The 14,876-nt window shown below is 39.8% G+C and overlaps 1 protein-coding gene across 6 annotated transcripts in view; it reads left to right on the forward strand.

The window, feature by feature from the left end:
- The window catches only part of fgf14 (fibroblast growth factor 14), a 129,689-nt gene that overhangs the window by 30,166 nt on the left and 84,647 nt on the right, over window positions 1-14,876 (forward strand). The window contains exon 1 of one of the 6 annotated variants that reach the window (XM_044365422.1): window positions 479-692. The exons of the other annotated variants lie outside the window; for them this stretch is intronic. Coding sequence (XP_044221357.1) covers window positions 620-692 — 73 coding nt within the window. The 5' untranslated portion in view covers window positions 479-619. Of the gene's footprint in view, window positions 1-478; window positions 693-14,876 lie in introns of those variants that run through there. 6 annotated transcript variants of the gene reach the window in all.

A 14,876-nucleotide genomic window follows, 5' to 3' on the forward strand; every position in this document is an offset into this window, starting at 1 on the left:
TTCTGCGCAGAAAGGCCAGTTGATTTCAGTTATACACACCAGGCTAGAGACAGCGAAGCACTCAGGTACAGCGTGTCAGGGAGCACGCAGATCCAGCACCAGGCAGACCGGAAGCTGAAACACTTCTCACTGTATAGCTCAACTCACCGGCCCCACACTATTTTTCAGACCTTTTGTTTGTGCACAGTCTCGCCTGCTGTTGCATGCCATACAGGCAGCTTATATGCCGCCACCAACAAGGCTTCACCAACACCATTTAGCTGTGACATGACAGCACTTGACATTGCTGGTAGGTTACCTCAAGCCAGCTGAGAAAGTGTCAGTACTATCTGTGGGATACGGTTATCTGCATGTTGGAAGGTTCTAGTGGGGAGATGGTGACGGCGTCTTTACAAGTAGGCGACAGGCAAGGTATGTGTGTGCGCGAGTGTGTGTGTGTATATATGTGAGTGAGGGTTAAAAGGTTGCGCCGAGCTCTGCGGGACATCATGGCAGGGGTGTGAAAACCTGAGCAACAATGTGGAGGATATGTTGGTTCTAAATCCTCTTAACTCCATTATTAAATATAATTGAAAAAAAAAAAAAAGCTAGATAAAAGTATAGACTGTTGCAGCCAAAAATGGAGACAACATCTTTTGCTAAGATTGTGGAGCGACGTGTACGCAAGGCAATAAAGGCTGAAGTACAGAATGGTGAGTCCCAGCAGAGAGTTTGGTGAGCTATCGGATAGAGCCTTGACAATTAGTTTTAAACTGGTATAGAAGAATAGATGTCATGACATGTAGACAGTTTAAACACAGGACATATTTTCTTGATTGATTCACAGTGTGGTATTATTGATACACGAAGAGTTTTGCGACACATAAAGAAGCACATGGAGATGATGTGAACTCCATATGAGCAGGGGAAAAGTCTTATCGATGCAGTCTGCTTCCACATCAATAAAACTAATCACTGCATTGCAGATGATCAAACCTGAAGGTCACACTTTGTAGTGTGTGTGTGTGTGTGTGTGTGTGTGTGTGTGTGTGTGTGAGAGAGAGAGAGAGAGAGAGAGAGCATGTTTGCATGTGTGTACATGGTTCCCAATTATTTTTTATGCAGCTGCATGCCGAAGAGGAGAAGGAGGTGATTTCATTATGTATGCAATGCTTCTGGAATTTATTTCATATTATATGTCCTGCATAAAATATGAACCTTTTTCGAGGCCAAGTAAGAAAGCCAAGTAGATTGATGCATGGAAGTGGATCTACAGTGACACCAGACTCTTCTATCCTCCTTCTCTTCTCCTCTCTTCTCTTCTCTTCTCCTTCTTACATTCTTCTTACGTTCCTGTGAAGTATAGTTTGAAGTACTAGTGATCCGTCAGCTGTGTCTTGACAGACTTACACAGCTCATAGCAAGTTAGTCCGCAGTCACGCCTTAACACCTTACCTAACATGTGATGTAAGAATCGCTCTTTGATAAAAACTAATAGAATAGAGAATAATAAGAATAGTCACTTTGCCAGAACTGCTTGTAAAGCAACAGTCTTGATCCACTGATGCTGGCTAAACATCATGGCTGCCTTTTGTGACCCGCTCAATAGAATCACCCCAACTCAGACTTTTCTTTATGTTCACTGGTTTACTTAAAACATACATTAAAACACATCACATCAATACATTAACATATATAAGTGTACAGTATTTAAAAGAGAGACAGAAATATCACCAGATGTGATGTGAGGATAAATTAATGTAGCTATTTGCAGACGGCGACAGTAGGAAGTTTGTCACCGAAATTGGCCGATATGTTACTCTTGTTCTACACGCTTTTTTCAAAAATGATAATATTGACTTGTTTTTTTTTTTAAGACATGTGAGAAATGCTACAATATCTGTTAATTATGATCTCACGGGGGCCATTTGGGAGTAGGACTGTGATTGCTTGTCTTGGCTCTGCCTTCTGTCTTGCAGCCGTGCAAGTGTTGGAGGAGCTGAAAGAACAAAGTAGAAGGAGGAAGTAGGATAGACAAGGACAGGATAGGATAGGGAAGGATAGGATAGATAGACAAGGTGGTATAGAGTCCAACGTTAGTGTGTCATTCGCGCTGGTTTTTGCAACGTGCACCTTTGTCCTAATTGCATGTGTGTTTTGCATGGAAAATTCTCCACCTCTGAAGACCGGGTGTAAAAATAACTCCGACTGGACTTGCACAAGTCACAAGAGAGGTGACGGGGAAAAGAAAGGTGAATTATCCTTTATTCTACCTAAATGGCCTCAGACAAAGAATGAACACATTGCAAAAAATATCTAGAGAAAAAATTACATTCATGAAAATGACAAAAAAATGGTTATTAAAATAACGTAGAGTAATAATTATTGATAAAGACACCCATGATTATTCTGTAACAACAGCAGGGGACGGGTTTTGTGCCTTTTGTTCACAAACACAAAGTCATTTTGACGCACATTTGTGCCGCGCCATTTTCTGAATATATCTGGTCGTCTCTGGTGACTGCTGTTGTTGGAAGCTCCTCAGTGTAATGGATGTTTTTCTTTGCTGCATCATTAAGGGTTTATATGGTGCTTTAATGATGGTTCCTGCGCCTGTTGCAACCTCCCTACGCTAGGACGGTTTTCAGTGTGAATGTGGGAGTGTGTTATACTCCGTACAGCTCAGCGATGAGAGAGTGAGAAAGAGAGAGGTCTGGCCAAGGTTCTTCCACAATACCTCGCTCAGGCAACAACCAAGGCCTCTGGTCTGTGTGAAAGCGAAATCCCTTTTTGCTGAGTAATTTTACTGTCTGACACTCTCAGACCTCAGCTTACAGTGAATCTGTTGCTCGTTTTCTTCTTCACCTCCCGGGCCCTCCCTCAATAGATCTGATCAGCACAGGACTGTGTTATTTTGTTTCATGACTAATTTATGATTCATGACGAGTGTGTGACTGATCGCCTATTATTGATTTAAAAGATCTCAGGAAAGAGGGGCCGCATAGAACAATATGACTTTAAAGCAGGGAGCGTAAATGCAGGGGAGGAACAGCTGAGCAGAATGTGGTTATATAAACACTCGTAGCTTTGATTGTGTCATTTTCCAAATAATAAAGGAACCTGAGAGCTTTGGTTTTCTTTAAAGGGTTTTTTTCAGTTTTTCTTCTTATCCAGAGTCATACAAACTCATGGGAATGTGTATTTAACCCTTTGAATCCTAGCACGGTTTTGCTTGTATTAAATTACTTCAGCCTTTATAGGCTTATGGCATAATCACTATATATGTCTCCCAGGCATACCATATGTTCTTGTTTTTTGTTGGGACAAGTTAGGCTCTTCAGAAATAGTTTTGCATGTGAGCAGTGCTAACCATGCTCTAAGAGACTTTTTATGGAACCCCCCCAAATTTTTAATGTTGTAACTTTTGTATCCAGAAGTGTTCAATACAGCACAAATATATAGATAGATATAAAAAACCATGTTAATGGGACATTCTGAGCCTTGGTAACATCAAAAAATGTGTTGATAGTGCCAAACGAACAAAACCCATTTTCACCGATTGTATCACTCTTATTGTTTTTCTGATTGTAATTGTTCAGATGACGAAGCATCAGTATGTTTTATGACAGGAACTGGTTGATATTAAGTTGTAATTTCTGTATGTCTTTGGGAAAGAAAGAAGAAGACTTTTTTCTGCATCCCTCTGGTGTACACACAGGTGTGGATGTTGTAAAAAAAGATTTACTGGGTTACTTTTACTGGAGAAAAAGTCACAAATTTGATTATTTTGGACCAAGATCAAGTTATAAGGAGTGCCTTTTTCTATGCTTTCAAAGTGCTTCACTGCTTATCCTTAACAGATTGCGCAGAAACAGCCATCTTTAAAGGGTAGGTTCCACTGATTTTTTACAGTGTGTGTGTGATGTGCACACACATCATGCAAATTGCATCCCTTAGACATAAAGGGTTAATATCTCTGTGCAGTTAAGAGCAGTGAACTTAGTTGAGCTCAAATTAGGTTCAAATTGCAGACCTGCCCAAAAGAATCTACATTCTCCAATACTGAGGGTTCAATACTTTGTACATATTAGCCTGATTATTATCTTTTAAACATTTTCTTAAATTTACAACTACTTAGAAAACAACGGAAATTAGGAAATTCATTTGTATTATTTTGACAATTCAAAAATGTGAAAAATGTGAAAAAATTAAAATTTCATTTTAAAATGAAAAATAGAAATTAATTATTTCTCTTACATTCGGAGTAACTCAAAGGAAAAAAAAACCCAATCAAATGATGTTTTCTTCAGTTTTCTCAAATTTGCTGAGATGTATTTGCAACAAGACGACTGCATTCAGTGTAAACTGCAGAAAATATTGTCTTCCTGCTGCAGGAAACACATCAAACAAAAGTTCAAATCAATTTAAACCGATTAGCTTTTCTTTGCTTTGTTTTGTTTTGCTCGCCCTGAGCTGAGCGTCTCAGGCGGTGCTTCAGGTTGTACACCACCGCCAACGAGCTCCACCAATCAGATCTGTAGAATTAGGCAATAGATGGTTAAGGTTTGAAACAATTATGATTTGTGATTTTGATTTGTAGTCAACTTGAAAGGCCCGACACACGGCTATAGTTATCTTTCAGCATATAAGAAATTTGATCATTTATTTGTTAGTTAAACTGTTAAATTAATTTTATACACATAACAAGGAGAAATTCATGACGACAGCTTAGCTCAGCCGTGTATATGGTGAAACAAAGCTAAAAAACAAAACCATCCATCCTTCTAAGTATTTCTCCTTATAGTCACTGTAATTGATGACCACTTGGTGGTCTGGTTCAAAACCTCCTAAGTACCGAAAACAGAATATAACATTACAATGCTGACCTAACTGTCTGACCTCCCCATGCTATTCATCTTTGTGATATAACCGCCTCACTGTTTCCAAGGAGATCAATAGGGGAGCAACCATTTAAGCACTCACACTGGGAAATACTAGTCTATAATATTCTACTCTAGATGTACTGAATTGTAAGATACTCTTACCTCATATTGAATGTTTCATTCATGGAATAATGCACAATCCACTTACAAGTAAATTGTAACTAAATTGAGATGAAAGAACAATGCGGTTTAAAGGTAGAATAATAAGTAAGCTATCCTCTCTGTTTATATTAAGAGTGTTAAATTTAGAAACAGAGGGGTGGAGGGGTAAGAGATAGGCGTTTAGTTTTCCCAGTAGAGACAGAGGAGGCAGCCTTTTTTTGGAGGTAAATGAATGAGACAGGAAAGGTGAAGAGAGACTTTCTCCTACTGCTGCTGCTGCTGAGAATCACACAGCAGATTGACAAGGAGAGGAGTCTATAGCCCCTTTCACGCATGCACTCCATCCCTGAAACGTTCAAGAACAATTCCTGCGTGGTCTCATGTGTGAATGGGGTTCATATTCAGGGAAATCTGTACCGCTGATTTCCCACCTCAAGAACATTTCAGGGAAAATGCCGGCATGGCTGTGTTGTGAATGAAAGCAGTAACATTGCATGGACAAGCACATAAAAACTATTTTTTTGAATGTTTAAATATTTTAAATAAAACGTTCACACTCTTTTTCTATTCATGTAACAATCCAAATCATATCCATAATGTTAACTTATGGAGAGCAGAGCAAAGTTTTGGTGAGCAGGCGAGAAGGAGAACGGAGATGCGGGGTGTCACATCCGTGGAAAAGAGACGGCAAACCGGTTTGTAATTAAGGATTTAAAATTCACTCGTCTCTCCTGCTGATTAACGGGGCTCAGCGGGCAGACATGCCGCTCCGCAAGAAACATCTCTAAATGTAGCTACAGTAGGAGCATTTATTCACTGACAAAAAAGCCTAAACTCTACACACATGGCACTGATGTTCACAGCTAACATTATACTGATAACTTTATACTCCCTGCTCTGGTCTGGAAGCCACCATCACACACTTGCTCTTACTCGCTACGCACACAACCTACCATCCCCTCTTCCCTCGCCTCAGCTATTCCGGCATTGCCATGGCATGTGTGAAAAGGTGCAAAACGGACGTGCTCCTGAATGTAGCCGCATGTGTGAATAGTGAAAATCTATGTATGGAACTATGACAGACTATGATGGAGGCTTTTGTCAATGATCAATGAAGCAAAGAGCAGCTAACAAAGGTCACTGCCCTGTCTGTGTAAAGCGAGAACTGTGTTTAAACTCTGCTACTGATACAGTTGTGGGAAAATGCTGCTATCACATACATGTTGAAACCCTCTCATAATGAAGTTTAGTCCTCCTAAATCACCGGCGTAAAACAGTGATGGATACACTGGGGAGAGAAGCAATCACTTGTGAAATGTCATAGCATATGAATGGCTCTGCAGGTAAATTAAAGTTGTCACAGGACGGTTTCTTGAAGTTCTCAGAGCTGACGAATCTCCGCACTCAAGATAATAAATGCCTGACAGTGCTTTGCTTTGCATCACATGACACAGTCCAGTCATGTCTCATTAATTATCCTTTCAGATTGACAGCTAAAAATGTGGTTAAATCCACATTTTAGTCGATCTGCATTTTCCAACGTAGCTTTGAAACCTTTATTCTCACCAGAATGCAGGTGGGCTCCTGCTTGGCTCTGATGAGATTTTTTTTCCTGATGTTAATGTTAAAATGACAATTACAACATGTATCCAACTAACTGACAAATCCTAAAGTAATAATTCAAAATTCAACACTTGGGAAATATGCTTATTTGCTTTTTTTTCCCCCCTGAGAGTGAGATGAGAATCATGTCAGTCTGTGTGTTAGGCTGCGTTCAGAACTGCCATGTGTTAAAACAGTACAAGGAGCTGCTGCGGTGGCGTGATGTTCGAGGTACCGGTGAGACAATGAAATACGATCCAGGAAGTTGAGTTGGAGTCACAGATTAATGCATTTAAAGGTTTATCAGAAGCCAAAACACAGCGCAGTGGTTTGTAATACTCACAGACAGGATTTTACAACTCTATAAAGTTATTACAGCGGCGACTGTTTTATCTTTGGTCGCAACGACCGCGAGATAAACAGTGGAATACGGTGTACATGTTATAAAGTAATCCACCAGGAATGTGAGTTGCATGCAGTCAGGATGTAGTCAGCTGAGTTAGTTAAAGAGTTAGTTTGGCATCTCTGTAGCTCACTAACTAACAAGATAGAAGATTTACAGAAATGACAAAAATGACAATTTATGGTTTTACTGTAGGGGGAGTTATGTGGTGTAACTATTTCTTGATAAACAACAGTATATCTGGCCGCCAAGTTTCTCTTTGCAGCAGCTCTGGCTAGAGTGGGGGTTGCCAGATGTGGTCAGTGATAAAGGTTTTTAGTAGAGGTCTCTGTATAGGCACGATGGTACCTAACCGGGTAACCACAGTATAACCACAACACTTCATGAAGTTGTGTCACTGTGTCCAGCTGTTTTGTCAAGAAACAGTTACACCAAGTAACTCCCATGAGAGGTAGAAATTTCACTTTTTTCACTTTCACTTAGGAGAGAGCCAGTCAGGCTGTTTCTCCTTTTTCCATTCTTTATGCTAAGCTTGGCGTCGTGCTCCAACCGCATACTTAACGTAAAGATATGGACTCACTTTCAGAGAAAAAGCAAAGAAACATATTTTGCTAAAATGTCGAACTATTCCTTTAAAGATAATCCATGCGATAGAGAAGTAGAAATCATTAGAAAGCAAAGAAGAACTGAACTGAAACTAAACTTTATTTGATATTTGTGAAATGTAATTCTGTGTAACTGTGTGCTTTGACAGTAAAGTGTACTGATATACAGTTGCACACTTGAATCTCTAGATGTCGATGCCCAGGGGTTAACCTATGACAGGAAACTCATGTTGAATGTGTTCAGTAGAGCGTGTCATACGTGGGTTTAAGATAGGGTATAATTAATGCAATCATATGGGGACGTGATCCAGACAATATGGTTTTGGTGCCATGAATTTTATCGAGCTTTCTTTTTCTCTCGTCACACTGAGCGTATTCTACGGCTTTAATGTTTTGCGTTTGTTTTAGAGTGCTGGTATGTTTTTATTGGCATCTTGTTTTCTCAAATCAGCTCCTGTGATTGATTAATCTGACTGCTGCATCTGTCTCCCTGGGACATTCAACATGTTAATTGTTCACTGGCCTTTCTGTTGCTATAAAAATTTAAATCTACAACGCTTGGCTTATGCCATGTAATGCTACATATTGTATAATGTATACTAGGTCAAATGTCAACAGACACTGTAGATGAAGTCAACCATTAAACTAATTTCTCTTGGTTTTCCTGCTTGTGTGTATAAGCTCTTATATGTATTTGCAGTTGACCGTAACATTGGATATTTGAGTGCTACCTCGAGGTCTTTCCATGCCTTTTTAAGCCAACAGTCTAATCCGCCACGGTCTCAGTGGTGGGCTCCTTATCTCCCTCCTATCTGTTTGTGATGCACTTTATTTCCTTTTCCTCCTCCTCTGCTGTATCACTTTTCTCTGTAAGGGCAACATCGGCTCCCCTAGACCTGCTCCAAAATGACCTGTCAGTAAAATCTGATCCTTTTAGACTGAGCAGGACTGGTCTTTTGCATGCCAAAGTCTTGGTTGATGGGGGCCAAACGTCCTCCCGATGACCTCCAACTCACCACGGCAGCAAGAAAAGGTCTCCTAATATCTCCACAGTAACTCTAGATTCTGTCGACACCGACACAAAGAGGGTTGCGACAGCAGAGGGGTGCACGCATTTCTCGCTAACCAAATCAGCAGTCTTTTTGAGAGACAGTGAGAATAGAGTCGGAATAGGGATGTGCGACAGTCATGGATCAATCATGGATCAATGAGCAAAGAGCAAGAGCAAAATATGTCAGATCTGAGACTTTATAACACAATGAGCATTGACAGGGAAGCTGAGCCCCGACTACTGCTGAATCTTCTTGATCAGAAAAAAAAAGGAAAGTCATCACGTCTTTTTTTTTTTTTTTTTTTTTTTCCAGACAGACAGAAAAGTTCCATTTAAGAAAAATATCCTGTTCTTTTTTTCCCTCTCCCTTAAGTGTAGTGCAGGAGAGAATTGTTTCACAAAGATAAAAGTGTTCATTATTAAATTATGAAATTAGACTAGCTTGAGTGGTGTATGGTCTTAAAATGACTGAGGAACATGCAGGTTTATCAAGTTTGCCTCACTCACTGTGTGTATGTTTTATATTGTACTGCTCATCATTAATCAAATTTGATCTCATTTTGTTAGGTTAATGGTGCTTTTTTTTTTTTTTTTACCATTGTCTGAGTGATGTGTTTTTCTTTTTCTTTCATATTTCCATGACTACAGTAGCTGAAGCAAACATCTGTCACCGATGATCAGAAATGAGCACTCAGTCAACTCTAGTTTCCTTACTAATGATATTAAAAATTTGAATTTTTCACCATGAAGGCCCCTCAACATAGATAATGCGCAGAGGTGTCATCTAATGTCATTACAAACAATCTTAGTGTATACATTGCTGTGTTTGTGGCATAGCCGTGCAGTCCAGGCTAAATCCAGTTGTCAGATTTACTGATTCGCACCGCTCCTTATTTGATTACCCCATTGATGTGAGATGTTGGCAGCAACGTTGATGGTGAGGAAACGTAAGAGTAACTGACAAGGACACTCAGCGAAGCACCAAGGTCCTTGTGTCATACACACCCTGCACGGTGCCACTCCTTGTTGCTGAGCTCTTCAGAAAACTGCCTCCTCAGACTCTCTTTATTAATATGTGTTTTGAGCTGATCTTATTAAATGTACTGGGATATAAATAGATTGAGGAACAGACCACTGAACACAATTTGTTGGGAATTGAAGGTAAAGGAGAAAGTGGGTGACAGGACACCTGAGGGTTAATGGCATTGTGGTAAAACTCCAACATAAGCAGAAAAGCCATCAGCGCAGTGAGATGCCAGATGTGCATTTTGTCAATTAACAAGTGTTTTTCGTTGTAGTTTGAATGCATGTTGCAACATAAAAACCATATAAAATGCACGGGGAAGTGAATTTTTATTGTCTTTTGAGTGAATTCAGAATTCTATCATGACGCTACCCTTCATCATAAATATGTCAGATGCTGTCAAGTCATGCTCACAAATTGAAAGTTGACGCAACAAAATGTATTTCTGACATAGTGAATATGACTATGACTGATATATGTCGTGTGTGCGGTCTGAAGTCTCAGGCTCGCCTGTTTATCCATGTTATGTCATGGCAAGAGAAGGATCATGGCCCTTTTATGGTTCAGTATATCACTCAGAAGATAGACAGCCATTATGTCCAGGCCCATTCTTATTGTCCTGCGGGACAACATGATGTATAGTGTAAGACAACATGTAAGGCAGGAGATATGATGTGCTACATACGGCCTTTGCTCGAAGCTTTACTACATGAAAATGCCACAACCTCCTTTGAAGATGGGACCTGAAGAAAAGATTTGTGGTTTTGTTGATGTTCTAAGCCTCCATCGCCTGGGATGATGGGTATTTAGTCAGAAACATTTCTGTCATAGTTGACATCGTTGACATGGCTGTAAATGAAACTGACCCAAGTGTTACATGTCCTTTCGAAGCAGCTTCTCAGCTCAGTGAGAAAGCCATTTCATACTTGGCAGGATAAACTATTGGGAGTGGAGTGAACACAGCTATAATAACAATAACAATAAAGTTAATTTATGTAGCATTTTTGTGGCCAAAGTGGCCGATTATACAAAAAATGCACAGCACTGTCACCAGAGTCTTGCTACTCCTCCCAAAAATTGGGTGACTGCAACAAAAAATTTACTGTCCAAAACAAAATATTCAAGGGGAACATATCATGCTTTTTGTGATTTTCTGTCATTTATATACTGTTATGATGTTTGATCTGTTAAACATAGTCAAAGTTCCAAAACTTGAGATGAATGTATGTAAAAATGCTCCCTGAAAGCATTTCCCTCTCCCTAAAACTGCCTGTTTCAGACAGAGGCTGGACTGAGGGTCTGCAGAAAGGGTCAGTATAAGATAAATAATGAGTTTTTTTAACAGTAAATCATGCAAAGATATTCCGGTAGAGCCTCAGAATAAAAATATAGACATGGAAATGCACATTGCACACAGGTTATGCCGTAGCTGACGTCAAAAATGTAACTACACCAGTGGCGACTGAGATACCACATATCTTTTACCCCAGAAACATGTTTCAGAAACCCTCCATAATAAAGAAAACCAATTGAATTACATGCTTCATTATATGTATGCAGATGGGTGTGTGTGGGTGACTTCATGTTCCTGTCCGAACCTTTATTATGTGCTCTTTTATTGGATACATTTTTATCACACATGCACAGAAACATGGCATAAAAATGACTACGATGGCTCGATTATTTCCACCATGAAAGTAGGCTGACGGGGACATAAAATTTCAGTTGCCACAGTTGGAAAGTGTTTTTTTTTTTAAATCTCTTGTGGGTCCTTTTACAAAACAAGATCATAGTTCCCAGGAGCAAAAGAGGCACGTTATATAATAAAACCCAAACCATACAATACTTCATTCAAACTTATTTTGAGGGCCAAGTGATAACTGTCACTTCAGTTTCTGCTCTGGATGTTCTTGGGGGTTAAATAGCTTTTTGTGCGGAGGCCTCGGTTCAGGCTGCAAAAGCATTAACTATTCAGCAGCGTGTAATGTTTTAAAAACATTACAGTGAAATATTCATAACGGAATTGTCATGGCTTAGAAAAGTGTTATTTATTGATGCAATGCATGTGATGGAAATTGGGGAGTGATTGTGTGTGGATAAACATGTTAAGGAAAAAGGGGGCTTCTGTGCAAACCTATAGAGCGTTTAAGCTGTCCTGGTCTTGTTTCTCCCCACTCTCCCTGTCCCACATTCTCCTTACAGTAGCCAGGAAACAGCCCCTGCTTAAAAGCCAGTGCTAGCTTTCTTTTTTTTGCTATCAGTGATGTTGCAGTTGTTAAAAGCTGCTTGTTTGTAGTCGGCCTGGGGAGACATGACCTCTGTAGATGATAACTCAACAGCATGTCCAGACTTGGAAGTCCCACCTGCTCTCACACAGAAAACATGAGCAGTGAGGTTGTGCTTTGATGATATGATGATCGCATTTTTCTTTTTATAAGAATTCTCTCTGTCCTCAGAACACTACTTTTTGTTTTTTTTTTTCCCCCTGTATTTTGGCTGTCTCCCACCAGCAGAGTAAATCCCCTGTATGGTTATCTCAGTGAATTAATTCACTGAGATAACCATGCTGTCACAGCAAAAGGCTAGCTACAGGTATTGCAGGTGCTATGTGTGTGCATGTGTGTACAGAGGAAATGCTGACGAGCAGGAAATCAAACTGTTAGGGGTGTTTTAATGAAACCTGTGAAATACAGGATACTGTGTGTACAGTCTATGTTGACCTTTGTGTGTGTGTTTGTGTGTGTGCGCGCGTGCGTGTGTGCGTGTGATCCTGTGTCCAAGGAATCGTTTTTCATTCCACCTGTGTATTATTGTTGTGAACCACCTGTGTTCACCTGGGATTCATTCAACACCTTGATGCTTTTGTTGAGTCCACTCTCACCCAGAGTATCCTGTACAGGAACAAAAGCCTTCTCCCACAACATATTACTCACAAACACACACACACACACACACACACACACACACACACACACACACACACATACACACTTGCATATGTTTGTGCATGCACTCACACAAACCCACAGCTCTCGTTTTCACTTCTAATTGGAGTGCCATTGTTTTCCACCTAGAGTGAAGTCTAGACTTGTTTGTACTTGGGAAATGTGAAAAGGTGTAATTAGTCTGGGTCAATAATTGTGAGTGTACAGTATATATAGGTGTGTGTGTATGACTCGCAGCTAAAATCTAAATGTATTACCATAGTTTTATTTCCATGCTCCTTGCTACTTCTACTGCCTTTAAGTTTGAATGGAGCTCTGTGTTGTAGCCTGATGCTTTACCAGTATTCCATAAGGAACTGCTGTCCACTGCAAGCACTCAAAATACATATAAAGCTTTGTAATACAGCACTCACGAGTTTGTTAGTGAATGAGCGTATGTGTGCATATATGTTTGCGTGCACGTGTGTGTGGTGGGGCTGTGCTGCCCTGGCACAGTTGAATACAGTACAGCAGCTGTTGCTTGCACTCTGTCCTGTTAAATTTATAATGGTTTTAGCCGCCCCCCACCCCCCCTCCCTCTTTAGAACATGGAGCAGGAAGCACTTTCGCTGCCTGTTGTGGGTATGGAGGCACAGTGGAGCTGCCTCTTAAGTAACAGTAAGGAAGTGATGGGTTTCTTTTAAAGTAAGAGCCATGTGCATCATGTATTTTGTGGTGTTCCAGTTAAACCATTATTACTTACGTTAGCATCACAGTACAGCAGCAATCAAATTAATCATTATTCTTCATGTGTGTTTGAGTGTGTGTGTGTGTGTGGAGGAAAAGTTTTTGAAGAAAAAATTGAATAGCATCGTCATATTGTTATAGCGTGTCAGAAAATGAAAGTATCAGTGTGGTTCAGTGCATCAACCTGTATACCCACATACTGTATACGTATAATATTTCATAGACACACAGGCAGTTGATGGGTTCACTGACAGGAAGGTTGCTGATGCCAGCTCAGAAAGTCATAGGATGTGATGCAAGGCTCTTTTTTGGGGAAAAAAAAAGATCACTAAAGGAGACTAAAAAGTCACAAAATTCAGTAACAAAACTGTACACGTATTCAGGGCACAAGCCTCAATTTATTCCTCAGTGGTGACTGTAATCATACTGTGTTTGATCAAGTTAGACTGACTTATTTGAAAGACGTGTTAGTAGACAAAGCTTTTTGAATTTTGAAAACTACATTTTAAGTACTGTGTGCTCTGCAGTTGTATAGACCATGTGGTTTTTAAATCCTGGTCCTGGTGGCTCTCTGTCCCAACTTGTGAACAGCATTCACTCTGCATAATAGTTAAAGAATTAAAAGGGTCTACGGTGGCCAACATAGCTTTAAGTCTAAAAATTAAGTCTATGTAAAATTACAATGTAACAGAGACATTAGTATCTAAAGAGAACTTTGTCCATAACTGAGATTATGTAATTTTCAGTCTGAGTTATGTTAATTTCAGTCCTCCTGGGTTGTGAGCATGTCTTGTGTTATAAAATAATTAGTATGCCTTATTCAACCAGCTTGAGCATCATGCATATAAATTTGATTACCATTACTATATATTCTTTTATTGTCTTGATGGAGCTGGGGAGCACTCTCTATGTTTGCTCATTGAGTGGTTACAGTGATTACAGCAGCATAAAATGAGATCTAGTCAGCAGGAGTGCTGACACACAGCAACAATAACTTATCAATGCACGTGCACATGTTTACACATGTATGAACAGGCATGCTGCACAAACTCAGTCCTGTGGGTCCTGTGCAGGGTAGTAACGTACAACCAGAAGGGTTGAAAATGGAAAAAAAATGTCAGAATTCCTGAAATGAGTAACAATTTTAATGAGAGAAAACAAACAAAACAAAACAGTTTATTTTGAACCTTAAATCAAGACGTAGGCTTTCCTTTTACTGATTGAATCCAAATATCCTCCAAATATCTCTGATGGCTTCTGAAATGAAATCTCCTCGTCAGGCTGTTTTCTGCAAGCGTGTGTTTTTTTTTCCAATAAACTAGCAGATTAGTTGAACAGTATCGCAAAACTGATGAGGGAATGAGAGTCAAAAACCAGGCTTGAGGAGCTGCTGGAGGAAAAAAAACTGTTAGATGTGCAGGTCGGGGCTATAATTCAATTAGAATTTTTGGCTTTGGACGATACTGAAATTACTATGAAATTATTTAAACATTGAT

Source organism: Thunnus albacares, chromosome 11 (genome assembly GCF_914725855.1).
Source record: "Thunnus albacares chromosome 11, fThuAlb1.1, whole genome shotgun sequence".
Taxonomy (NCBI): Eukaryota; Metazoa; Chordata; class Actinopteri; order Scombriformes; family Scombridae; genus Thunnus; species Thunnus albacares.